Here is a 25,183-nt window from a genome sequence, read left to right as displayed (position 1 = left end):
GTCGGGGGGCGTTATGGGTGGAAACGTCTGGCCCATCTCACCCGGAGCAGGTGCCCCACGGCTGCCGGCTCCCCCTGCACTCCGCCATCCCTTAGTCACCCCGATAGAGGAACACGGTAGGGAACGCCTCGGTGCTCTGCCTGCAAGAGAGCCTCACCCCAGCGTGCAGAGGGCTTGCGGGCGGACGCTCTGACCACGGAGCCTCTGACAGCCCTTTGCAGCAGAGCGACTTTCAAATGCAGAACCAGAACCGGGTGGGGAGGGCCGGGCCCCCTCGGCAGAGCCCTGAAGTCGGCAGTAACCACGCACGTCTTCCCGACTGTGCGGGGCGCCTCTGGTATCTTTGGGGCTCAACTAATGCTCTCACGGTCTGTTTTCGTTGAAGCCGGGCACTGGGACGAGGGGAGAGCAAGGGTCAGTCCTCCTCACCCTGGGCCGTGTCACCCCTCACCCACCACCCCCCAGAGCGCAAATCCAGAGTCACAGCCTCTTAACCAGGGAAAGGGCGGGCCTGGGGGCCACGGAAGGGTCACCCGTCCACTTGGCCTTGTTGCTGTGTGGGGCTCGGAGGCCGGCCTCCCTCTGTCCCTGGGTAAGAGAGCGTCCCCAGCCTTCCAGAAGGGATGCGCAAATATGTAAGACGCTGACCGGCGAGGGGGGCGGAGAACCAAGGTGGCCGGGTGTGCCTCCTCTGAAGGCCTGTCCTCGCTGCTTCTTAACGAGGCGGGCGGTCCAAACCGGATACGGCCACCAATCCGTGAGCTGGGGCTGAAAAGCTGGGAAGGTAGGCAAATTGCTTTGGCTTTTCCATTTGTGACCGCTTGCTGGAGGGCTGCTTGGAGCCACAGAAAGGGCACAAGGAACCAGCGGTTGGGGTCTCGCCCTGGCTGGGCCAGCAGGCGGTCCCTTACCCTCCCGAATGCTGGGTTCCTCAGTTGTGAGATGCCAGACAGAGGCCCAGAGGCGCCCTGCAAACGTGTCCGGCCCTGAAATGCTGAGAAGCTAACTCTGGTTCTGCAGGGGTTGCTAGTGGGGGCTTACCCCCCAGGGCCCAGCGTGGGTACTCACCGTCCCCCCCAGCCCCCGAGGCCTCCTTGGCGTCTCGCTCTGAGACTAGAACTCAGGGGCAATGTTTCCGCGCTGCAGGGGTCCCAACGTCCCCGGTGAAACACCCGCTCCTCAAGAGGCAGGCCCGGATGGACTATAGCCTCGACATCGCGGCCGAAGAGCCCTGGGTGAGAATTTCCGACTGCATCAAGAACCTGTTCAGCCCCATCATGAGTGACGGCCACGGCCACAGGCCGCTGCAGCCCGGTGCCAGTCTGGGCGAAGAAGACAGGGTGCAGGGCCGCCCAGACGGGACCCCGCCGGAGCCGGGCGCCACCGGGGCTGCCCCCAAGGTCTGCAAGTCGGTGGACAGCGGCACCGTGAAGAAGGGTCCTCCCGTGGCCCCCAAGCCGGCCTGGTTCCGCCACAGCTTGAAGAGTCTGAGGACGCGTGCCGCAGACCCGAGGCGGCCGCCCGACCTGGCCTCCCCCGCCCAGCCGGCACCTGCTTCCAGGGAGCGCCCCCCGGGGCCGCCCACGCGGGCCTTCTCCTCCATCAGGCAGAGAATCAGCTCTTTTGAGACCTTCGGCTCCTGTCAGCTGCCCAGCAGAGGAGCCCAGAGAACGAGCCTCGAGGCCTCCGTCGGGGAGGCAGCACGGCCCCCGGGGGAGCGAGAGGGAGGTGGGCTTTCTGGCCTCTCGGGGCGAGGGGCCGCCCCCACCTCCGAGCAGCAGCAGCAGCCAGAGCGAGAGCAGGTGCCGCAGGGCCCCCCCACCCACCCCGAGCCCGGGGACCCGGGCGCGTCGGGGTCCCCTCTCCCGGGACGGCAGTCCAGCCAGAAAGCCCCCCTCCCCGACCCCGACCCTCTCCTGAGGCTGCTGCCGACACACGCGGAGGAACCCCGAGGCCCGGTGGTCAAGGTGCCCGGCCAGCGGGCACGAAGCTTCCCGCTGTCCAGGACCCAGTCCTGCGAGGTGAAGCCGCCGGGCGAGAAGACCAGTCAGCTCTACTCCATCAGTAGCCGGGTGTCGTCGGCTGTCATGAAGTCCTTGCTGTGCCTCCCGTCCTCTGTCTCCTGGGGCCAGGCTGCCTGCACCCCCACGGACGGGGGCTGTCCCGCGCCGTCGGCCAGCGACGCCCCGGCCGCGAGCAGTGCTGCAGAACCGCCTGCCTCGGACACGGGGTTCTCCCTCAAGTGAGTACGGCCGGTGCCCGCCTCCCCCTCCCGTCTTCTCTGCTTCCCCATCGTCCTTTCTCTTGCAGCTGCACTTGTCCTTGGAACTTGGTCTCGGGGGTACCGAAGGGCCGTTCTGCGCGTGTGCGTGCGCGTTACACGTTCCCTGCGAAGGAGGAGTCTCACGGCACCTGTTCTGGGGGGGGGGGTGGGGTCGGGGGAGGCGCCGGCGGCCCACGGAGGTTTGGAAAGCGAATGCTCCTGCTCGGGAAGGCCAGACTGGAGCCGGGAGGTGACGACCGCCCCCCTCCCCGCCCCGGAAGGAATCCAGGCCCACCCTGCACGGGGGTTCAGGCCCCCGGAACCGGGTGCCGGGGGAGTCCGGCTCCGGCGCTGACTCCCTGGCCCCCTCAGTCCGCTCTTCAGTTGAGATTAGGAGGGGGTCTCCCCACGGTCCCGTCCCGGATCAGAACAAGTCTGCGTTTGCCCGGCTTTACTTCTCATTCTGATACCGCCCGGGAGCGCTTGGGACCCGCTGACCCTGACGTCTCGTGTGGCAGCCGCTGCAGACAGCCTGGGAAGGAGCAGGGGTGACCCTGGAAACACTGAGAGCAGGGTCTAGACGGCCAGACCGGCGCACGGGTCGCTAGCCAGAGCGGGCAGCTGTGGAGGTACCCCGTAACGTTGAGGGTGCCCGGCCGGGAGCTCTCGCCGAGGCTCCCCGTTAGAATTTACTGCCGCGGGACGTCTCCCCCTGCTGGCGGTAAAGATCTGCCAGCCAGAGGGACCCGTAGTTTCCTGTCAGTGAAACCACAGTTTCCTGCAAAATATGAGGTGTAGCTGGAAAAACCCGGCTACGAATATCAAAACGAGTTCCGAAGAAAACGGAAGGCCAGATGCTGGCTGCGTGGGCGCTGTCTGTGGTCGTTCGGTGCCGAGGGGGGTCACGCAGGTGTCGATGGTGGACACGCAGGTGCTGAGGGCAGCTGTCACGGAGGGCGGGGAGGGTGTTTCTAGGCCCCGGGGCTGCCAGCATTGGGGCAGATTGTCCAAAGCGTCCCCTACACTCCGGGGGGAGGTGCCGAGGTTTGGACACACCGACTCTGGAGTCAGACGCACCACGGTCTGCGATTGTGAGTCCCAGATCTGGGCATTCCGTAGCCATGTGACCACAGACGAGGCGTCGACCCTCCGGGAGCCCCAGTTTCCTCACGGCTGTCGTGGAGGGGTGCCGGCATCTGCTCGGATTTCTTGCGCCAAATAATAGCATGCACATCAGTGCTCAGCCCCGTATCTGCTGCGGAGCGGTCATGCGCTAAATGTGAGCTCCCATCAATATTCTGATCCGTCCCGCGCGCTGTGTCTGTACGAAAGCCTTTCAGAGCTGAGAGAGTACACGGAGGGGCTCGGGGAGCCCACGGAAGCCGACAGCCGGGACCACTGCTCCCCTCAGTCTGGCCAATCGGTTATCTCTCTGCTGAGCGCCGAGGAATTAAAGAAGCTCATCGAGGAAGTGAAGGTTCTGGATGAAGCGACCTTAAAGGTAGGCTTTCTTTGCAAGCGCCCACAGGGACCAAGGCCGTACTCCGAGCCGCGGCCAGAGCGGGGTCGGAGCCCGTGGGGGCGGGACAGGGCCTCACTGGACCCCCGAGACTCGACCCGCCACTCGAACGGAGCTTGGTGGCTTCTAAAGTGCTTGCGATCATTGGCTCCTTGCATCTTTTGAGCCATTTTATAAAGGAGCCAGGTGAGCTCAGCTCAAGGTCACAGAGGTTTTCTGCCCCCAAGTTCTGTGCCTCGTGCACATCCCACGGCCTGCCGGCCTGGCGTTCAGGTCCAGGAGATGCTTCAGGGCACCGTGCTGTTGTAAGCCGTGGGAATTTCTGAGCTCTGACCCTGGAGACCTCCCCTGCCCACCGAGAGAGGGGGCTCCTTCCAGGGCTTGTGAGGCCCCGCCCCCAAAGTCACTCAAGTCATTGCGAAAGTGCCACTTCCCTTAGGCTTCTGAGCACAACCGCAAGATGTGTGGAGAGGAAGTGGCCGGGCAGAGCTGAGGTCCGCTCAGCTCAGGCGCTCAAGGGCTTGCCCCCTCCTGCGTTGCCCCAGATCTGCAAAGGCTTTCCGCACCAGAATCATCCAAGATTCTGCAACGATTAGGGAGGCATCATAGTCGGAATTCTCCAGGTCAAGGGTGTGGCTTAGCCTGAGCCGCACAAGACGCCCTGGGCTACGACTCACCCATCACCCGTAGTACCCTGGCACCATGGTCCCCCGGGGCTTTATTCACACGAAATAGCTCAGGGAAAAGTGTGTAGAACACAGAGAGCTGTCTTGTGCAGGGTGTCACCGGGAGACCATTTGCTTTTCTGCCGGACGAGGGCCCCTTACAGGGCCAGTAACCTGATAACTTGGGTCAAAGTGGGGAGATGTGGGCCAGTGCTGGGGTGGAGGTGGGTGGTGAGATCCCTTCATCCCTCTGGGTCTTGGGGGCTCCACACCCAAGGGTCACAGAGTCAGCTGCACGACAGGTGCCCCGGTGGTGCCAGAGCGAGTGAATTCTTCACGTGAGGTCGTTCCCTCACAGCGACGGCCAACTCGTGGGCCAGGAGCCACGTGCAAGCGCAGGTGTATTTTCGTTGATCTGCGTGGGGATGTTATAAATCATCATAGTCTGAATATTCTGAAACCTGAACTGATACCTGGTTGTCCGGCTTCTCTCTTTGCTTAAAGGGACCGGTCGGGTAGCGCTGGGTCTACGCGGCCACGCAGCAGGTTCCTTTGGGCGGGGGGACGTGCTGCCTGGTCCTCGGCAGTTCCCGTCACCCCTAAATCTCTCACGTCTGCACAGTTTGCTCCTGTAAGCGGTCTGCCCGGCCCCCAGTATGCATTTCAGCTTGGGGCCTCGGGTCAAGACCAGAAGGAGCTTCTCTGATTCCAGACAGCGCAGGAGGATTGTTTTGGCTCCTGTGAGCCCACGTGCAGGCCGGAAGCATGTGTGTGCGTGGGCGTGCGTGTGTGCGTGGGCGCGCGTGTGTGCGTGGGCTCTTGTGGGGGGGCACGTGTGTGTGCGCGCGCGTGTGTGCGCGGGCTCTTAGGGGCGCGCGTGTGTGCGTGGGCGCGCGCGTGTGTGGGCTCTTGTGGGTGCGCGTGTGTGCGTGGGTGCACGTGTGTATGGGCTCTTGTGGGCGCGCGTGTGTGCGTCAGCGGGCGTGGGCGCGCGTGTGCGTGGGCTCTTGTGCACGCGCATGTGTATGGGCTCTTGTGGGTGTGTGCGTGGGCTCTTGTGGGCGTGCGTGTGTGGGTGGGCTCTTGGGGCGCACGTGTGTGTGGGCACGCGTGTGTACGTGGGCTCCTGTGGGCGCGTGTGCGTGCAGGGGTGCGCGTGTGCGTGGGCTCTTGTGGGCGCGCGTGTGTGCGTGGGTGCGTGTGTATATGGGTTCTTATGGGCGCGCGTGTGTGCGTCGGCGTGCGTGTGCGTGGACGCGCGTGTGCGTGGGCTCTTGTGCGCGCGCATGTGTATGGGCTCTTGCGGGTGTGTGCGCGTGGGCTCTTGTGGGCGCGTGTGTGTGCGTGGGCGTGCGCGTGCGCTGCAGCCGGGAGTCCGCTGGGCTCTTTCCTGTGCTGCTCTACCCCCAGGAGGAGCAGGAAGAGAGAAGGAGCAAGCGCTCCCTGCAGAACAGCCGTGACCCCTGGGGTTGCCAGTGTCCCAGGGGCCGGCCTCGCCCCACGCTGCAGTGGTAGAGCTGCGTCACCCCACACGCTGGGTTTCCCCGACTTAGTGGCGCCTGGCCGGGTTGGAACAGGTGTGGGTGAGGGCGGGGCGGCCAGGGGAGGAGACGGGAACTGCACCTGACATACACACTTTTTCTCTTCTAAGCTTCCTAGGACTCCAGAAAGCACAGTCCTCTCTGTCCACATGATGGAACAGGTTTGAGGAGGTGACATCACTTGGCACGTGGCCAAGCCCCATGGGGCTCGAGATCAAATCAGCCCGAGGTCCCACGCTGGTTAAACTGCTCAGGCTGGCGCGGCGGACGTTTTAAACGTATGTGTTTCCTTCCACAGCAATTGGACAGCATCCACGTCACCGTGTTGCACAAAGAGGAAGGGGCCGGCCTTGGGTTCAGCCTGGCGGGAGGAGCAGATCTAGAAAACAAGGTGATCACGGTGAGTGGCCCGACGCTGGGGGGTGCGTGAGAGCCAGAGGCAGTGGCCCCCAGAGGGAGAACACGTGCCAGCTCACACAGGGGGCCGGAGGAGTGCCTGGCACCAGGCCACCGTGTGGGGTTCCGAAGGGGCGCTGTCAGGACCCACCCTTCCCAGGAAGCATAGTAACGATCGCCTGTGTGGCCCCATAGCCTACCTTCCTCTTGATCCTTAATTTAACGAAGAAGGGCTCCGTGTACCCCGGGCAACGTGAACATGCCAAAAGGATTCGGAATCACCTTAAGAAAATCACAGGGGTCTCGGCCCCCCCAGGACTGCTGGATCGGAATCTCGCAAGGTTTAACGCCTGCATTGTTGCAGGTTCTGTCTGGAGGAGCGTTTCCCAAAAAACCCTCCAACCCCGCTAAATGTCACTGCATAGGACGCTTCAAAATGGTTCGTTGCACGTTATGGGAATTTCAGGCCAACAACAACAGCAGAAATTCGAAGCAAATCTTGTCCGACGTCTCTCGTGTGGGGCGAGTAGACCAGCAAGGTGCCAACTACTAAACGTCGAGACGAGAATGATTTATGACCCCGGGGCCTTTTTGGAAGGCCGCACCGCCAGGGCTCGAGGTTGACGACCTGGCCGTGATACCTAGCCCAGGCCACGAGGCAGGGGGGCCTCACCTGGATGGAAAGGTGCCTTGGGAAGAAGGCGCGTTCTGTCAAGGAGGCTGCTTCCCTGGTTGTGCCCACTTGGAGAGTTGGGGGTTGTTGGCTTGGACACCAGAGAGGCCGACGATGGTTGGCTGGGGCATTGGGGCCATGCTGGAAAGGAGAAAGAGCGGTTCCTGGGCAAGATCCGCAGAGCACAGCCCCGGCTGCATCCCGAGGCTTCGGGTCTTGGGGGCTCGCCCCTGTTCGGGGAGAGCCCGAGACGGCAGCCGGCATCACCTGCGCCCCTTCCCTCTGACCCCGTTATTCTGGCTGCTCCGTGGCCCCAAAGCCAAGCGCCCTCCTGCCTGACGGCCGTGTCGTCTCAGCGTGGTCTTTATGCGGACTTGCGTGCACTTCCTCATCCGGCTGGAAACGAACCCCCCCGCTCAGCGTCAGCCAGCATTAAACACGGCACACCTCCCGGCAGGTGACTCGGCCGGGTCCTGCCGGTCGTCTCAGAGTCGCCCGGGTGTGAACGGTGACTTCCTTCTTGGCCAGCAGGCCCTCTACCGCACACAAAAGCACACAGGACCACCGAGGCCCGATTTCTGTCACTGAGCACACAGCAGAGAACCGTGATCCCTGGTTGTGCAGTCCATTGTCTGTTGGAAGAGACGAGAGAGCCGGCCCGCGGGAATAGCACTGGGGATCTTTGCCGAGTCGCGACGTCTCCCCGCCCCGTGTGGCCGGCAAGCCTGAGACGCTGCGGCCACTCAGACCCCAGGAGGAAGCGGTGCATGCGGGCCAGGTGTGGACACTTGTATACCTTTCCCGAGTGATTGAAAGAACTAACCCTGAGCACCGTCCACGGCCAAGGCCATGCTGGGCGCTCACTGGCTTGTCCCTTTTAACTGGATCAGCATTTCTGGGGGAGGAGCTCTGAGAATGTCCAGACCTCCCAGGTGAGCGTTTGTCCAAAACGTATTCTGCAGAAGGTGGAGGCCCGAGGATTTCTGCCCGGAAGAAGAGGATTCTGTACCGAAACACTGTCGGGGGTCGCTGCATCCCGCTGCCCGTTCTTACGGAGGCGTCAAGGTCTCCAGTACCTTCTTAAGCTGTGTAGACGTTTTTCAGAACTTTTGTTTTCTCCAGCGTTCTTCACTTTGTCAGACCTTGGAAACCTGTTTTGTTTTTTCGGATACGATGCCTATGAACGTGGCACAGAATCGGGGCTTCAGGGAAACCAGTCGGGGCGATGCTGCAGGGAAGGAAAGGTGGAACGGGATTGTGGTGATGTGGTCTAGGACGCTGTGTTAGGAGGGGTTCTGAGGACCAGGCTGGCCATCACTGAGTGATCTCTGCTCGGGGTGGCCGCCGAAGGAGGTCCTGAGCCGGCAGCCCTGGTTTGAGACACGGTTATTTTAATTTTCTTTCCCCTAAGCAGCCTCTAGGCCTTGACTGACCGGTTGGGACCTTCCTGCCGGAAGGGTCTGGATCTGACACCGGGGACTTCTGGGTCTTGACTTCCTGTGGCTTTTCAGGTGCACAGAGTGTTCCCCAACGGGCTGGCCTCCCAGGAAGGAACTATCCAGAAGGGCAACGAGGTTCTCTCCATCAACGGCAAGTCCCTCAAAGGGGCCACGCACAACGACGCCCTGGCCATCCTCCGCCAAGCTCGGGACCCCAGGCAAGCTGTGATTGTGACACGGAAGCCGGCTCTGGAGGCCGCGCCCGACCTGAACTCATCCACAGATTCTACAAACTCGGCTTCTGTGGCCAGCGACGTTTCTGGGGATTCCAGTAAGTGCCCCCCAGCCCGGGGGAGGAAGCCCCCTGGCCACGTGGGCTGCTCAGTGACGTGCGGCCCTAAGAACGCGTGGGCTGCAGGAGACGCGTCTGTGTCTATCTGTGCGCGTGCGAGGGCGGCAGGCAGCCTTGGCGGGGCTCGCGTGACGCCCAGGCGTGCGCGGCCTGGAGAGGAGGGCGTCCCTAACACGGTCCCCGTGCTCCCCCTGCAGCGGAGGCCACGGTGCACACGGTGACGCTGGAGAAGACGTCCGCGGGGCTGGGCTTCAGCCTGGAAGGCGGCAAGGGCTCCCTGCTCGGGGACAAGCCTCTCACCGTGAACAGGATTTTCAAAGGTGAGCTGTGCGTCTGGCTCTCGGGGGTTCCCTCCGGCTGCGAGTGGCGGGCCAGGCCCCCAAAGGCCTCTGAGCACCTTCTGGGCCATGGCTGTTTCCAAGTCCACGCCCTCTAGGAGGCAGGCAGGCCATTTAGGGACTCGATTCTGCGGTTGCTGCCTGTTCTCCTTGGCTCGGGCGTCCCCTAACTACTTCTGTTTCCCTGGGTCCTCGCCAGTGACTGAGCCCTGGGCCTGGCTTAGCGGGGCAGGCCCGGGCCAAGGTGAGGCCCCGAAACCCGCAGTAATCGATGTGATGGTTGTTTTTAATTTTTAAAAATTTATTTATTTTGGGGAGAGAGACAGAGACAGAGAGCGGGCGGGGGAGGGGCAGAGAGAGAGGGAGACCCGGAATCCGAAGCAGGCTCCGGGCTCCGAGCCGTCAGCACAGAGCCCGACCCGGGGCTCGAACTCCCGAACCGTGAGATCGTGACCTGAGCCGAAGTCGGACGCTTCACCGACTGAGCCACCCAGGCGCCCCCAATGTGATGTTTTTAAAAAAATTAAAATTAATTTTAATTTTTAAAAAAATCCATAATGAACAAAGCACCAGAGCTTAAAATGAGGACACAGTCTTGACTTTCTACGTGCACACACTCGGCCTCCCTGGGCTCCCTTCAGTCCTGGTCCCGTCAGCTTCTGCCTTTATTAAAAATTTCGACATTTCGTTCGTCACGGGGTTGAGGTGCACTAGAGCGGGGGTCTCTCGGGTTTCCCTGTGAAAAGCGTGAATGGCCCGCAGCTTCCACAGAACCCCCTCCCCCACCCCCCGGGGTCTTCACCGCTTTCCTAGCTGGAGTCCCCGCGTTGTGGGGCCCTGGGCAGGAGTCTGGAGACCTGGGTTCTAGTCCCGGCTCTGCCTCTCACCTGCTGAGTGACCGCTGCCCCCCGGGGCCCGAGGCTCCTCGTCCGCACGGAGGTGTGGGGTGTGTCTGGGCTTGTCAGACGGAGCCCCGCAGTGGCGGCTGGGCCCCGGGGTGCACCGAGGGTCACTGCGGGGGGGCTCCCCCAGGAACCCGTGTTTACTTCACCTCTGGGAAAGACCCTTTGGAGGTCGACTTGGGCTGAGCGTGTGGCTCAAAGTCAAGAGACCTGGATCCTAGTGGGAGCCGTGCTTCCGAGGGAGACCGCTCTCTACCCTCGTCCCGTCTGCGTCCGCGGGGCCGGGCCGGCCAGCTCCCGGGAGATGCGGACGCTGGGGCCAGAAAGTCTGGGCTCAAACCCAGACCCCGCTACCTAGCGGCTCTGACGCTCGGCTGGGCTGCGGAACTCTTGGTTTCCTCGCGTGCGCAACGGGGCTACTGACACGCTCGCGGGGTGTCAGCGCAGAACCTGATGTGCACGACGGCCCAGCACATCTCAGCAACTTATCATTGTCATTACTATTATCTTTTATTCAGTATTTCTGAATACCGTAGAATAGCGTTCCATATGAACGATAACGCTCCTCCCGGACACAGCTTTGAGAGTGGGAGCCACATAGGATTACGTCCCTCTTCACATGGACGCAGGGGTCTTCTCCAGGCCGTTCAGGGGCAGCGTGCCTGGGGGGTTCACCGGCCCCCTCCCCACGCCACCCAATGCCTGGCGAGCTCATTGGAAGGGAGAGACCACATGCGGACGGAGGTTGCTAGACTGGTGTGCATGGAGGTTGGAGGGGATCGGCCCCCCAGAGGGCTCTGTAACTCACGGAAGTCTCCTCAGCTGGGCTCTGGGCTCGGAGCTGCCCGCGGCCGCCCTCCTCTGGGGATACAACGGGCCACACCTTTCCCAAGGGCCACAGAGCAGGAGCCTGGCATGCCGACCTCAAAGCCACCAACTGATGAGCTGCCCCATTGCAGATCCAGCACCGAGCCCCTGAGGGATGGGACCCCCTGTTCCCTTCTGAGCCGTCCTGGCTCCCCAGAGACCGAGGCTAGGAGGTAACCTTCCTTGTTCCCCTGTCACCTGAGCAACCTGTTATCTTTTTCTTCCTCTCAGGGGCAGCCTCGGAACAGAGCGAGACGATCCAGCCGGGAGATGAAATCTTACACTTGGCCGGCACTGCCTTGCAGGGGCTCACGAGGTTTGAAGCCTGGAACGTTATCAAGACGTTGCCTGACGGCCCCGTCACGATCGTCATCAGGAGGAGAAGCGTCCAGTCCTCGGGGACCACAGCGGCTGGGGACCCCTAGGCAGGCCAGCGCCGACACCAAAGCCGGGGACAGACAGCTCCTCACAACTGCTAATTCTCAGGGTCACTGCTCACCCCTGCCTGGAGAGGGGAGGCAGCAGAGTCGCGCTTCCTGGTCGCTGCTGCCCTGGTCCAGACCTTCTGGGACACGCCCAGCCAGGGGAAGGGCCCGGTCACACCGGGGAGGCCGACACCGCCTACAGACTATGTCCAGAGAGCGTAACGGTAATACTGTGGTGCTATAAATAAAATGGACACGTTACAGTTTGATATGAAACCCGTGTCCCGCTTTGCAGATTTCCCACGTCCTAGAACGGCAGAATGGCCGACTCCCCAAGTAGCATTTGCGTTTCTTGTGAGCCTGCCTCGAGGGCAAGCTGGGAGAGGACAGGCCATCCTGTCCTACTGGGCACGAGCCAGGGCAACTCAAAGGCTGGGGGCCACAGCCCCCCCAAGGGTCGTTGTCTCACACACCTGGCCGTTGGTGCTGGCTGGTGGCCGGGAACCGAGTGGGGGCCGTGAGCCCGGACGCTCACAGGCGGCCTTGCCCCGTGGCCCGGACTTCCTCGCAACATGGCGGCCGGGTGCCAGGGTGAGTGTCCCCGGAGAGTGAGAGGCAGGTGGCAGTCGTGTCCTTTCTATGACACGCTCCGCTGGCTGTGCGGCCACACAGGTGTCTTCCTCAGTCCCTGACCCGTGGGGGCCGGCCCGGGTGCGAGGGGAGGGGAGATGCTTCTGGGCTCTTTTGGGAAAACACCATCTACCACTCGCGGCTTTGCAAAACTGGTTTGGGTTGGGCTGGAGACTCATCCTAGCGAGGGTGCCGCCTTGTGGGGGGGCAGGGTAGCAGAGGACAGGTGAAACTCCGAGCACGGGCAGGTGTACCAAGAGCACGGGCCAGCGCGAGCAGGAGAGAGAAGAAACTGCTACCAACCTACCACGCGCCCGGCACTGGGTTGGTGTTAAATGGGCCCTGTCTTCCTAATGACAGTAACGTCTCCAGAGCATGGTTTGTGCCATCGTATTCATGGGGGGGGCGCCAGGACGCGGAGACGGCAGGTAATTTGTCCACGCTGGTAAACGATGAGGTCCATAACCAGAGGGATATGTGGTTCAGTCACCTCTTCACGCCTGATTGCCAAGCTCAGGACAAAGAAATGCCTAGAAGCAGCCAGCGCGCTCTTTGACGCGACCCCGGGCGGCGTTCCAGCCCCGTCCCGGCCCCACGTCTATCGCGAAAACCACAGACAACAGGAACACTAGTTATTCCCGGGCCAGGAGCGCCGGGCCATGCCGGCGGGACCTGGTGGCTTCTCAGGGGCAGTGAACTCTTAGAAAAAGCCCCCGGGGCCGCCTCTTCACACAAGTGCCGTAGCGACCTCACGGCAGTGGCTGTCCGCTCGCCGTCCCGTTCACCCCGGGAAGCCGTTGGGCTCGGCGTGGTCGTGTCCTGCCTGCGGCCCCCGTGCGTCCCCTTGTGGATCCCGTGAGGCCCCGGGCGGAGGCAGGAGCTGAGCCGCCACGTGGACCAGTTCTTCTGGTTTAATAGAAACCCTGAAGACGCAGCCCCGGAAGGCGTGACTCAGTCCTGCAGCCATCCGCGGGGTCCCACCTGCGCGACGAGGCCACAGGGACCCGGAGGCACACCCCCGCCCCCACCACCTCGCGCAGAGACGATCCCGATCATCGGGCCGTCGCCAGGCAAGCGGCCAGGTGAGGCACGTGGACCAGCGCAGGGAAGGAGGACGCGGCCTTCCGTCGGGACTGGGAGGGGGGACACGCGTGAGCACGGTGCCGGCCGGGGCCAGGGACACACACAAAGCCTCCTGCCGGGCCGGACGAGCCAAGCGAGCGACAGGGGCAGGCCGGTCTCGGGGCTGGGGCGCGGCTGTGGGTGTCGGAAGGGCCCCCGGCTCGTTAGGAACGGCCGCGAGGCCAGGCCCAGAACAGCCTCTGGAGACGGTGTTTCCAGCCGCCCACGGGGACCCCAGCGTCACGGTTCCCAACCTCGTCAACGCAGCACAGAAACGAGCCTCCCCGAGGGCCTCTCCCGGCTGCCCCGGTCCTCTGCTTTGGGCGGTGACCTCGCCCGTCCCTCCATCCGCACGGACTCCCGAGCAGCGGGCTGGGGCTGGCATTCGCGTCCCCGTGTCGTCCTAGAGAGACAGGAAGTCGACGCACAGGGATGCGAGGGGTCTGAGTGGCAGGCACGGGACCAGACGCGTGCTCTCGGACTCCTAGTCCAGTGCTCAGTTTACCCCGACGCCGGCAGGTGGGCAGTATGCCCGGGGGGCCCCGCGAGACGTGCGCCGGGCAGCACGGCTCTCCACGTCGCTGGACGGCCCGGCACAGGCAGCCCCATCTCGCTAAGACCACCGCCTCCCGGGGACTCCTGAGCCGGTGCGCCCAGACCTGGCTGCACCTGCGGAGGCGACTCAGGAGGCGCTGACACAGGACAGTGCCGGGCAGTTCTTCACGAAGGAAGGGAATCGAAATAAAGTCAAGAGTCTGATGACGACTTCCCGGGAAGCTAGCGGGGTGATCCTGACGGCACGACCGTGGGATCTGTGGTCGCATCACCACCCAGGGAGAAGGGGGCTCTCTCAGCCCCGGACATGGAGCCTCCCGTTTTAAAGGCTGCTCGGGCTTCGGCACATTCAGGGGACGGGCGGGCCAGGCAGATGTGAGGACACGATACGCGGGACTCTGGCCAGACACGCAGGGATCTTCCGCGCCAGCAAGGTGGGGGACCGCAGGGGAGGGGGTGCTGGAGAACTCCACACGACTGCGTGGTCCTGACCGGGGAGAGGCAAGGGACCTCGTGGGGCTGCTGAGGCCCCTCCCAGGTGGCAAGGCCGGGCTCCCCGGGTCCGACGGCCCACCGCGGTGGGCAAGGCCCGTGCGGGGACTCCGGCCGGCACTGCTGGAGGGGACCTGCTCTCCCAGCCTTCCTGCTGACCCCGGCACGGCCCGACCCGGGCCTCCAGCACGGAGGGTAAGAGAAGTTAACTCAGGGGAAAGAGAGAAAACCACCCATTCAAATGGAAGATACCACAAACGGAATATTGGACATATTTTTCCTTAACGGTCATCTCATCTGTTAAAGCAGTATTTTCAGAGCTTTTTTTTCAGGGGCATCTTTTTAAAGGGGAGACCCTGGTGCGGTGTCATCAGGAAAACAGATGTCAGGTCTGCGGCAACAGGTCGGACAGAGTCCCGGACGCTGAAGAGGCAGGAGAGCCCGGTTTCCGGTATCGACAGGGGTTCCCTCTGACCAACAGGGACAGGAAGTCTCAGACAGTGACTGGCACGGAAATTTGGACCGCGGAGTATCACCCTGTGGGCGGCGGCTGGAGGGCTGGGTGCGCCGGCTGGAGGAGGTGTGCAGACAGCCGGCAGACAGGGCGCCGGGGCGGGTCCCCCAAGGGGGCCCCGAGTGGGAGAAGGAGCGGGACAGGGGGGCCTCTCTGGCCGGCCTCTTGGGAGACGAGCGGTCCCCAAGCGGCTTCCACAGAGGGAAAAGCGGTACCCCTGCACCTGGAGCTCTGTGACGAGCGACGCAAGTTCTGGGCCAGCGGGCGAGCGCGTCAGCTGTAGAATTTCTTCACGGCTTTCTCCAGGTTGGCATAGAAGCCAGCCATGCTGCGGGGGAAGAAGGAGTCCACCACACTCCGTGGGAGGTACCCGCTGAGGTCAGTCTGGAAGAATGTGACCAGGTGGGTCCGGTCGGGCTCCCTGGAGAAACCAGAACAGGGTCACATCACGTGTCCGTGGCAGGGCCCTGGGGCGGCACGGCAGGGCCGGGGAGGAGGGCCCGCCCCCCATCCGGGAGAAACAGCCGGGACGTGGAGATTCGTCCTCAGGAACCCCACGCAGCTCTGCGCCTGCCCATCGGACTTGCTCCAACGTCATGTGGGTCAAGGGCCTGGAGGAGGAGACCCTTTAAAACCCCGCCCTCCTCCCAGATGTACAGAAAGGGAAGTGGGGCCCGGAGACAGACGGGCTGAGCGGACAAGCAAGGTCGGCCAGCACGTGCTGCTCTGGGCTGTGGCTTTCCCGGTCTGCGCGGACCATCCAGTCTGGGGCCACGACTCCCTCCGTCTCAAAGCTTCACATCCTCCGCCCCCCGCCCGCTGAGCCCGGGTGGCACCCCCCTCCTCTGTCTGCTCCTTCTCCCGGGGCTCGCCTGAGCCCCAGCATCCCTCCGCATGAACTCTTTGCCTGGAAACATGAGCAGGTAAAGGAGACACCTCTGGGGTGGTAAACGCACACCAGGCCGGGCGGGAAGAGGCAGCCCCCTGAGGCCACGGACAAGAAAACAAGGACAAGAAAACAAGGCAGGAGTTCATGGTCTCGGTCAGGGCACCTGTGCCTGCGGGGGACCAAAACCGCGGGCAGGTGTGTGTCGCGGGGCGTGTGACTAAGCGATTTTCAAACTCCCGGAAGGAGTTTTAGCAAAACCCTGTGGCAAGGCCCTTCGAGGACTGTGTGGTTGAAGGCACGCTACCCCCCCGTCCTGCCGCCCGTCCCCGATGGAAGCGTTACTGTGGGTCACAATCTCGGGTGCAATTTCTTTCACTGTCAACTGACCTTCAGTTATTATTTACCCAGAAAGTTCTAGTAAAAACCTGCCCCGAGCTATGAGAAAATGGGACAGAACTGCCCCTGAGTGCAGGGTCAGGGCTGGCTCACGTGTGCTCTCAGAATCGCCCGTCAGCCCCTAGCACTGCCAGCCTCTTCCGTGTTGAGGGGACCCAAGCCCTGTGTGGGACACGGGGTGGGGACGGCCAGCCGCTCAGCCACTCCGGGTCCTCCAACTCTGCACCGCCAGCCTCTGAAACCTTTCACCCGACATAGATAACTTGACCTCCTCCGGCCTCAGTTTCCTCATCTGCTAAATGGGACCATGACGTTTGCCCAGCCTGTCTTATGGGGTGGGAGGGAGCAGTCCACCATTGAACAGCAAGAACAAGGCCTCCCACGGTCCCTTCCCCTGGGCCTGGTGCTTTGGGACATTGCATCACTGACGAGTAATGTCAAAGCCTACAGAGCCATAAGGCATTTTTATGACTGCAAATCATAATTAACGTGCCCCACGAACGAAAGGTCCACGATTAAGCTACGCGTGGGTCTGGGCACGTAATTCCATGCAGGAGATCAATCTCACCCGGGCAGAGGTTCACAGAAGCAACCACAAGGGTGGTTGAATCCTCTCACGTACCCCGGCCTCGGGGGGCATGACGGATGTTCCACGTTGACAGCTGGAAGACAGCACAAAGCGGTCAGTGAGCTGCGACCTCAGACAGTCGGGGCACCGTGGCCCCTCCTGCCCGCAGACCCCACCATCTGGGGCCCGAGGAGTCAGCACGGGCGCCCCGTGACCTGCCCCTGAGCATCCCCCCAACCCGTGTCCTTTACAACCACACACACACACACACACGTGCACACACGCTCATGGGCGTCCACACACGTGCACAGCCTCCCCAAGCCTGCCAGCTTCTTAGAGAAAAGAACACTGCACGGCCTGAGGCACGGTGGTAGGAGAGGCCCCCCCCTCAAGCCCGCCACGCGCCACCCCCCCCCGCCGGGATCCGGAGGAACAGCAGGGGCTGCGGGTTCCCCGGGTGAAATACGCCGTGGCAGGACTCTGTTCCCCGCTGGGAAGGAGGGGACGGCCCACAGCCCCTCAGGGACGCGGCCCCACGGGCCCAGCGACTCGTTGTACACGGAGGCTCCGTGCAGTCAAACCAGGCAGCATGTGTCGGGTGTGGACGATGAGCCTTGGCGGCCAGCGGGGCGCCGGCCACATCTGAGACTTAGACATAAAATTACGGGGCGCCTGGGGGGGCTCAGCCGGTTAAGCGTCCGCCTTCGGCTCAGGTCGTGATCTCACGGTTTGTGGGTTCCAGCCCCGCGTCGGGCTCTGTGCTGACGGCTCGGAGCCTGGAGCTGCTTCGGATCCTGTGTCTCCCCCTCTCTCTGCCCCTCCCCTGCTTGCACTCTGTCTCTCTCTCTCGAATAAACATTTATTAAAGGAAAACATACATATATATGAGATTACTAGCATGTGGGCCCTCCCCCTCGGCCCTCCGTGGCACACGATCCCACCCAAGGCGACGAGGAGAGGCCCGCGCACAGGGGACGCAGGACGTGCTCCCGGGGCGGCCGGCCGGCACTCACCGTTGGAGCTGAGAGCCCCATCCTCGTATTTCTTGACCAACACCAAGTCCACGAAGTCTCTGGGGGAAATGAGCTTCATGGCGGCCGAGGGGGTGGCGGTTCTGCTGACACACAGCGTCTGTCAAAGCCAAGGGGAGTCCAGCTGCCGGCCGGAGGTCTCCCTGCTCCCACCCCACACCCCGGAGTCTGGGAAACTGGGGAGGGGGCAGCGCCGACCGTGGACTGCAGGCTCTAGATCGGGGCCACTCTGAGCTTAAGTCTCAGGGTCCCCAGAGTTGCCACTGACTGTGCGTCCAGGGAGAGCCAGGCTGGGCAAAGCTCTCGGGCACCCCCCCCCCCCGCCCCTGCAACTGAGCTCTGAGAACTGGGTGTCATGAACCCATTTGACAGGTGAGGACACGGGGGCTGGGAGAGGTGAAGCAGCTCACCGCTAAGCTCAGGCGGGGAGCTGTGAACCGCCTGAGAGGCAGGAGGGGCTCTGGTTTTAGGCTAACCCTGCACCTGCCTGACCCTGAGAGGCTGAGCCAGGCGGCTTTCTGCTTCCCCACGTCCCGGCCCTGGAGGACGTGCCCCGGGAACCCCACCCCGTCCCAGAGCACCCCACCAGTCCCCTCTCCCACCCTGTAAGCCAAGGTCACCCTAAACCCACCCGGGCTCTAGCCCACTTTCCCCTGGTGCGGCGGGGCCCCGCCCTCTCAGGCTCACAAAGGAGAACAGGTGGAGGACGGGGCGGGCCGCCTGGGGGCGAGGGACAGCACGACTGGCAGGTGTTTTCTCAGCCACCTCTGCCCCCAGGGTTTGAGTCTGCAGCCGGGCAGGCAATCCCTGGGGGGCACCGGGAATCCTTTTCCAGACGACCCGGCCTCCCCCGTGTGCCTCCTAAAACCACCTGCCCGAGAACGGGCTCACCTCGACGCAGGCCCTCCCTCCCCACTGGAGACACGGGCACAGCACGCCCGACCCGTCTGGAATCCTGTCACGCGCGCCCGAGTCCCCGCGCCCGAGTTCCCCAGGGAGCCAAAGGGACACGTCAGGATGCTGATTCCAACAGCAAAGGAGGGCACGCGGGAGTGAGAATGTCCTGCCCTCCCCTCTCTTGAGCAGATTCTTTTTTTTTTTTTTTTTTTTAAAGCATATTCTTTCTAAAGGCCAAAGCTTCTGTTAGAAACAAGGCAGTCCGGCCTTGTCTGAGTCCTCATACTGTGCAGCAGGACCGGCAGAAGCGATTTGTTCTTAGTAACAAGACGGCGGGCTTCTATTCCCGATTCCTGCCGCAGGATGCCTCGTCCCTGAAGGAGGGTGTTTGGGGACGGAGATAAAGAGGACACGGGTAAGAGACCCTGAAGGTGTCAGCGCGTGCCCTCAATGCCACAAGCTCGCGGCGTGGCCCTGTGTCTCATCCATCCGTCTGTCCATCCGTCATCTACCTATCAACTCGGAGATTCGTCACAATCAGGCTAATCCACACCGCCCTGCAGGGGAGGGCTCCGTCCCCCCATTCTCACTGCTTCACGGAGAGGTCAGGAGGTGCCGTGGTCAGCCGCTTCCCCCGCTGAGCTCACCAGCAGCCCGTGTGTTCCCCTCTTTTGTAGCTATTGTCCACTAAAGGCTCTTTCTTCCTTGTTTTTTTTTTTTTTGAAGATTTTATTGTTAAGTAATCTCTATACCCAACGTGGGGCTTGAACCTGCAACCCCGTGATCAAGACTCACATGTGCCATCGACTGAGCCAGAGGGGTGTCCCCTCTAACTTTCTAAGTGGAAAAGTCTTATCTTTTCACGGACACGTGAATTAATTCAAGGAGAAAAGACCCCTGTTCCTCTCATGAGAGACATAAAATAGTTTACTTTTATAGCTTATAGTCCTTCATCAACATTGGTAATCTAATCATGTTATTTCACTAAATTATAATCCTATCCTCAGTCCAGATTTGAAAAATTTTTAATGTACTTTTTAATTTTTTTTAACGTCCATTTATTTTCGAAGCAGGGGCGGGGCAGAGAGAGCGGGAGACACAGAATCTGAAGCAGGCCCCGGGCTCTGAGCTGTCCGCACAGAGCCCGACACGGGGCTCGAACTCACAGACTGTGAGATCATGACCTGAGCCGATGCTTAACCAACTGGGCCCCCCAGGCACCCCTGGGTAAATTTATTTTAAAATGAAGCTATTTAGGGGTGCCTGGGCGGCTCAGTTGGTTGAGCGTCCGACTTCGGCTCAGGTCATGATCTCGCGGTTCGTGGGTTCGAGTCCCGCATCGGGCTCTGTGCTGACAGCTCGGAGCCCGGGGCCTGCTTCGGATTCTGTGTCTCCCTCTCTCTCTGCCCCTCCCCCACTCGCGTTCTGTCTCTGTCTCTCAAAAATAAATAAACATTAAAAAAAATTTAAAAAAGATAAAATGAAGCTATTTAACTATCCCCAGATGGGGGGCGGGGGGTGGAAATATCACTTGGCATAAAGGCCCCTTCAAAATATACAGGCAAAGGATTGTTGGATTATAATTCTAAGGGGACTAGCAGATGTCAAACGGGGGTCAAAGGCACATCAGTCCCCGACACCCCCCTCTTCAGACTGTCAGAGAGTAAACTGAGATGGGGCGATCTCACCATGTGGGATTCAATTTCAGCTCTGGCCTGACGTCTTTTGTATCCCAGGGGTGTGTGCCCCGCCCTTCAGGAAACGGGGACATACACTATGACAAGGGACTGCAATGTGACTTTTGGCCGAGGCAGAGAACACCTGGGTCCTACCGACTGACTGAAACACCGCACTATGTCTGGAAGGTTTCACAGCGTCACCTGTGTAAACAGCCGAGAGGCGGTCACGTCCACAGATGGCAAAATCAAACCGGCTGGCAACATTTCCCCCCAAGGCAACTGGCTTATTAGTTTTGTCTATGACTTTGTTTGTTTCCTTAACTTCCGTAATCAGGATGAGGTGGGTTCTTCCTGCTTACAAGCTCCTGAGGCTTAATGTTCTGAAGACACAACCACCTAGAATGGTGTCCCCATGGTGGCTGATAGCTCCTTGTGGCTGTTTAAACTGACATCGAGAGTAACGACCAACAAACAAAATGAGCAATTCGCTTCCTCAAACAATTCATTTCCTTCACTCTCTTGACACTTTTCAAGGGCTCTGTGGCCACATGGGGCTAGTGGCTACTGTAGTAGGCGTGGTTACAGCACAATTCCATTATGGTGGAAAGTTCTACTGGGAGGGGCTAGCTTAGAGGACACACGTCTCACCAACGGAGAAACTGTAATCCAGAGCCACTACCTGGCATAGCCCCGCAGCTGGCAGGGAACCCTGACGCTGGGGCCAGGACTCTGGATTCATGATCACGGCCCCATCAGAGCGCGATATTTCAAACCAGAGCTGGGAGGTCAAGGTCAAATCCAGGCACTGGCCCGGCAGCTGCAGGGCCCACATTCACACCCACTTTTTCATCAGCTGCTGCGTTCTCTGCACTCTGCTCAGGGCTCCTCCGCCTCGCGCCAGTCACGCCGTCTCCTACCTGGACCTGGCCAGCAGGCAGCCTGTGTTTGCTGGGTACCAGGGGTTTGCAGGGTCTTCCCCTTGCCAAGAGCTGCCGCTGACCAGCTCCAGAGGGAGGTGACTGCCAGGGTAAGAGCGCTCGCAAAGACTTACATCAGTGATGCTTTCGACAATTTCAAAGCTGCTCACATTCTCATCCCACTGGTCTCTCAGGGTCCCAGCAAGTGGCTTAACGCAGCCCCACACCTTCTCTGGCGTCCCATTCACGATGCCTTCTCCCCGGTACCTGGAACACAAGGAGGAAGGTGATGCCAGGCATCAACCAAACCCTTTTTATCCTGGGATCGTACACAAGGACTCGGTGCCACATCTGTCACCGCTCTTTGAGACAGCCTCGCAGATTGGGGGCTGAGGTTTACCAGCCCGCCTCCCCTCAGGCCTGCAGGAATGGACAGTGACTTTCGCGCGAGAGAGTTTGCTGGAAGTGGTCGAGATAAAAACAGGAAGGTGTTCTGGACAACTGGCCAGCTGATTCCAGGGTGCTAGGGGAGACTGGAATTATTTTAGGAAGCAAACCCACAGAGACATCCAGAATGGCGTGGCACTTCTGATGAACTTGGACAAGGCACTTACAGGTTCCCTGGAAACTCCATAGATGGCCTCCAGGAAACCGAGACTCCATTCTGTCAAAAGGCACAGAATCGCAGAATTTAGAGCTAGAAGGGCTCTGGGAGATCACCTGGCCCCTTCCCCTGGTCTGGAAGTCTGGAGCCTCGAGAGGTGGGATTCTCCAAGGTGCGTGACCCCACTCGTGTGCCAGGGCGGGGGTCCTGGACAAAGCTGAACGAGATGGAGCAAGGGCTCTTAACTGGATTCCAAGAGCTCTGGGCGGTTTTCCAACCTCTCCAAATCACCTCGCATTTTGTTTCCTCCAGCAATGTCAGTCTGCTCGTTAAAAATCATGAGCTGCGCAGGCAAAAACTATTCCCATGCCGCCCTCCCGGGAACACAAAGAGAGGTGCAGGCTTTGGAACCTGGTGGTTTGGCTCGACTCCAAACCACCGTGCGCTAGCCAGGTGGCCTTGGACAAGTCACACAAGGAAAGGGACAGACACTTATCTCCCGGGGTCATAGTGCGCACAACAGGCCTAGGATTTTTTTTTTTTTTTTTTTTTAAGGAAACAACCCTCAAGGGAATCGCCTCCCAATCCAGCTCCAGGGTATCGGAATGCAGAAAGGAGCGGGAAGAGGAAGAGCCTGGGGTCTACGGAGACCCCGGCCCCAGGGAGCAAAGGGCCCACGACCCCTTCCTGCCCAGCTCCTCACTCACGGCTTCCCGGCAAATTTTCCATCCTGACTTGTCTCGCCGGTACTGGAGCATCTTCTCCGCCACCGTCTCGCCCATCTGCGCGGCCAGCGCCGGGTCCATAGCGCCAAGGGCAGCGCGTGGCTGCGGGGTCGCGTCCCGGCTGAGCGGCGGCGGGCGCCGGGTCCCGGAGGCCGCAGCTCGCGGGCCCGGGCGGAACCTGGGCCCCGGCCCCGCCCCGCGCTCGGGATTGGCCCAGGCCGGCAGACGGGCCCCGCCCCGCGCTCGGGATTGGCCCAGACCGGCAGACGGGCCCCGCCCCGCGCTCGGGATTGGCCCAGGCCGGCAGACGGGCGGCCGGAGACTGGCAGGGCCCGCGAGCGCCAGGCCCGGCTGGGCGGGTCCGGGGAGCGCGGCGCAGACCTGCCGGGTCCGCCTCCCGCCCGCCGGGTCCCGGGAGCCGCCTTGCACCCCGAGCTCGGGGCGGCCCCGCGGAGGCCCAGGCGGGCCGGGAGCGCGCACCGGTGCTCGGAGCGCCCGCAGGCCTGCAGCCGGGCCGGGCGACCGTGCAGTTCGCGTCGGAGATGAGCTTCTGGGGCGGCTGCTGCGGGGGCGCAGGGGGGGGGGGGTGCGCGGGGACGCGGGGTAGGGGCCGCAGCCGCGGAGGGGAGACGGTGGGGCCGGGGAGGAGAGGGCTCCGCCGCCGGTGCCCAGACGGGGAAGGCTAGAGGTCTGTGCCAGTGACGTGGGGGCTGCAGAACGGCGGCCGCCCCTGCGGCCTGAGCCCCTGGGGACCGTGGTGCCCTCAGTTCTGGGCACTTGGGGTCGGAGGGCTGAACGACCTAGGTGGAGGGGCCCAGGAGGCGTGGGATGCGGGGGCATCTGGGGCAGAGTGGGGCTCCGGGTAAGAGGTACAGGCTTCTGCGCATCCAGGTGGCCTCGGTCTTGGGGAGCGAGTGGGGCCACATCCCCCTGGTGCGAATGGCAAGGGCAGCCTCGGTCTCTCCTCTTCTGGAACCAACCAAATGTGTGAAGAGGTCAGCACTGAGGTCTGTGTGTGCGTGCGTCCCTGTACCTGTTGTTTCTTGTAAAGGTGTGAAAAATGGTTGTAAACCAAACGACGACTTGAAAATCCTTTTCGGAGATTGTGATGGGCTGCCGGGCTGTAAGGAAACCCTGGACGGGGACTTGGGGACTTAGGGACTCCCGGGTTCCGGACCCGGCTTCACCCCGTAGTGGCTGTGTGATTTGGGGCAAGTCACTTAACCTCTCTGAGCCTCAGTTTGTTCCAAGACGAAGTGAGACACTAATCAATGTCTCCGTGCCAAGTGAAGTCACGCACGGATATTCCTAGAAGGCAGCAAAGGAAAGACCAATGAGATAACCACATTAAAAAGAATTAAGCACAGGGGCGCTTGGATGGCTCAGTCGGTTGACCTTGGGACTCTGGATTTTGGCTCTGGTCATGATCCCAGGGCTTGGGATCCAGCCCCGCTTTGGGCTCTGCGCAGAGCATGCAGCCTGCTTAAGAGTCTGTCTCTCCCTCTGCCCCTCTGCCCCTCTCCCCCACTCTCTCGCTCTGTCTCTAAAAATAAAATAATTTTTAAACATAGGGAAAAAAGATGTTTTAAAAAAATTAAGCACATCAAAAATGCCACAAAAATATCTGAAGGAAAAATTGGAGCACTGTTTATCTAAAAGTAAGTTTTTGTCATGTACAAAGTGCTCTTACGAATTACTAGGATATTTGCAAACAACCGAACAGACAAAACGAATGCATCAGATGGGAACAGATACTCTGCAGAAAAATTAACAGGGCTAAGAAGGCAGTGAAAAGTTGCAGGACCTCCCTCGTAGGGAATCCGTCACTAAAACATTAAAACATTAAAACAAGCGCCCACTTTCACACCTATCAGCCGGGCAGATAAAGAGGTTTGTTAATTCCGGGTAGGAGAGTGTATGTTTTAATAAGCTGCGGGCAGGAGTCTAAATTTATGTAAGCTTCTGGGAGGAGAACAGCCTATCAAAATGTGAGTTTACTTGTGCTTTGACCCAGAAACTCCTGCACAAAGCCAAAGATTGATCATGCAACCGGAAACAAATCCGTTTGTTGGCGGAGTAAAGAAAGTTACAGGGCATTCATTCAGTGGACTATTAGGTAGCCGTTAAAACAGTGAGACACAGAGGAAGGGGAGCCCGGCTGGGACAGGAAATATTCTCTGGAGCACAGGCAGCAGGCTGGAAACGGTTGATGGGAAGTCGGCTGTTCTAGCCAAGAGCAATTTATTCTCTACGAAGGAAAAAAATGGTGTTGAAAACTCAGTTTATGAGGGCTGATGGGGGGTGGGAGGGAGGGGAGGGTGGGTGATGGGTATTGAAGAGGGCGTCTTTTGGGATGAGCACTGGGTGTTGTATGGAAACCAATTTGACAATAAATTTCATATATTTTTTAAAAACTCAGTTTAAGAATTGGCTTAGTATTATTTAAATTCTTAACTCTCCCCTATGAATGTTTTTTATGTGCAATGTGCACTGACAGGGAATATATATATATATATATATATATATTTTTTTTTTTTTTTTTGCCAAAAATATATATTAAAAGACAGGGGGATTGTAGGTAGGAGAGTCAGTGCGCAGCTCAGATTGCCTGGATTCAGATCCCAGCATCGCCACGTAACTAGCTGTGACCCTGGCAAGTCACTGACCCTTGCAGACTTTAGCGTCCTCATTGGGAAAATGAGAAAAATCATAGCGCTACCTCCTGGGGTTGACATAGGAGCCGAAGGTTTTAACGGATGGGCTGGCAGTCGGAACGGTGGCTGG

The 25,183-nt window shown here is 60.6% G+C and overlaps 2 protein-coding genes across 6 annotated transcripts in view; one reads left to right on the top strand and one right to left on the bottom strand.

The window, feature by feature from the left end:
- Positions 1–11,656, top strand: part of IL16 (interleukin 16) — a 94,281-nt gene extending 82,625 nt beyond the window's left edge. For 3 of the 4 annotated variants that reach the window (XM_047846635.1, XM_047846637.1, XM_047846638.1), the window contains 6 exons: positions 1,147–2,242; positions 3,596–3,764; positions 6,287–6,388; positions 8,569–8,827; positions 9,046–9,168; positions 11,187–11,656. In XM_047846635.1, the coding sequence (XP_047702591.1) occupies positions 1,147–2,242; positions 3,596–3,764; positions 6,287–6,388; positions 8,569–8,827; positions 9,046–9,168; positions 11,187–11,380 (1,943 nt within the window). In that variant the 3' untranslated portion in view covers positions 11,381–11,656. The other variant, XM_047846636.1, reaches the window with a different exon arrangement.
- Positions 11,657–14,426: 2,770 nt separating this feature from the next.
- On the bottom strand, positions 14,427–22,582 carry STARD5 (StAR related lipid transfer domain containing 5). 2 transcript variants are annotated; one of them, XM_047846639.1, is made up of 6 exons: positions 22,382–22,582; positions 21,685–21,734; positions 21,205–21,337; positions 17,560–17,677; positions 16,547–16,640; positions 14,427–15,114 (listed from the first exon to the last, which is right to left on the bottom strand). In XM_047846639.1, the coding sequence occupies exons 1-6, from the start codon at positions 22,478–22,480 to the stop codon at positions 14,967–14,969; spliced, it is 642 nt and encodes a 213-aa protein (XP_047702595.1). In that variant the 5' UTR covers positions 22,481–22,582; the 3' UTR covers positions 14,427–14,966. The 2 variants fall into 2 exon arrangements, 1 of the variants encoding a protein (XP_047702595.1); XR_007149594.1 differs by having other exon boundaries at positions 15,060–15,114; positions 16,547–17,677.
- Between the last annotated feature and the right edge of the window lie 2,601 nt (positions 22,583–25,183).

The sequence above is a fragment of the Prionailurus viverrinus genome, unplaced genomic scaffold (genome assembly GCF_022837055.1).
Source record: "Prionailurus viverrinus isolate Anna unplaced genomic scaffold, UM_Priviv_1.0 scaffold_40, whole genome shotgun sequence".
Taxonomy (NCBI): domain Eukaryota; kingdom Metazoa; phylum Chordata; class Mammalia; order Carnivora; family Felidae; genus Prionailurus; species Prionailurus viverrinus.
The sequence above is the reverse complement of the archived record's forward strand: the minus strand, read 5'-3'. Positions and strand labels throughout refer to the sequence as shown.

Bases quoted from the DNA above. Each gene is read 5' to 3' on its own strand.
- STARD5 (XM_047846639.1), bottom strand. From the start codon at position 22,480: ATGGACCCGGCGCTGGCCGCGCAGATGGGCGAGACGGTGGCGGAGAAG. The intron at 21,338-21,684 runs GTAAGTGCCTTG...CTTGTGTTCCAG, and splicing joins ATGGAGTTTCCAGGGAACCT to GTACCGGGGAGAAGGCATCG. The intron at 17,678-21,204 runs GTAAGTCTTTGC...TGGCTTTGACAG, and splicing joins TTGTCGAAAGCATCACTGAT to ACGCTGTGTGTCAGCAGAAC.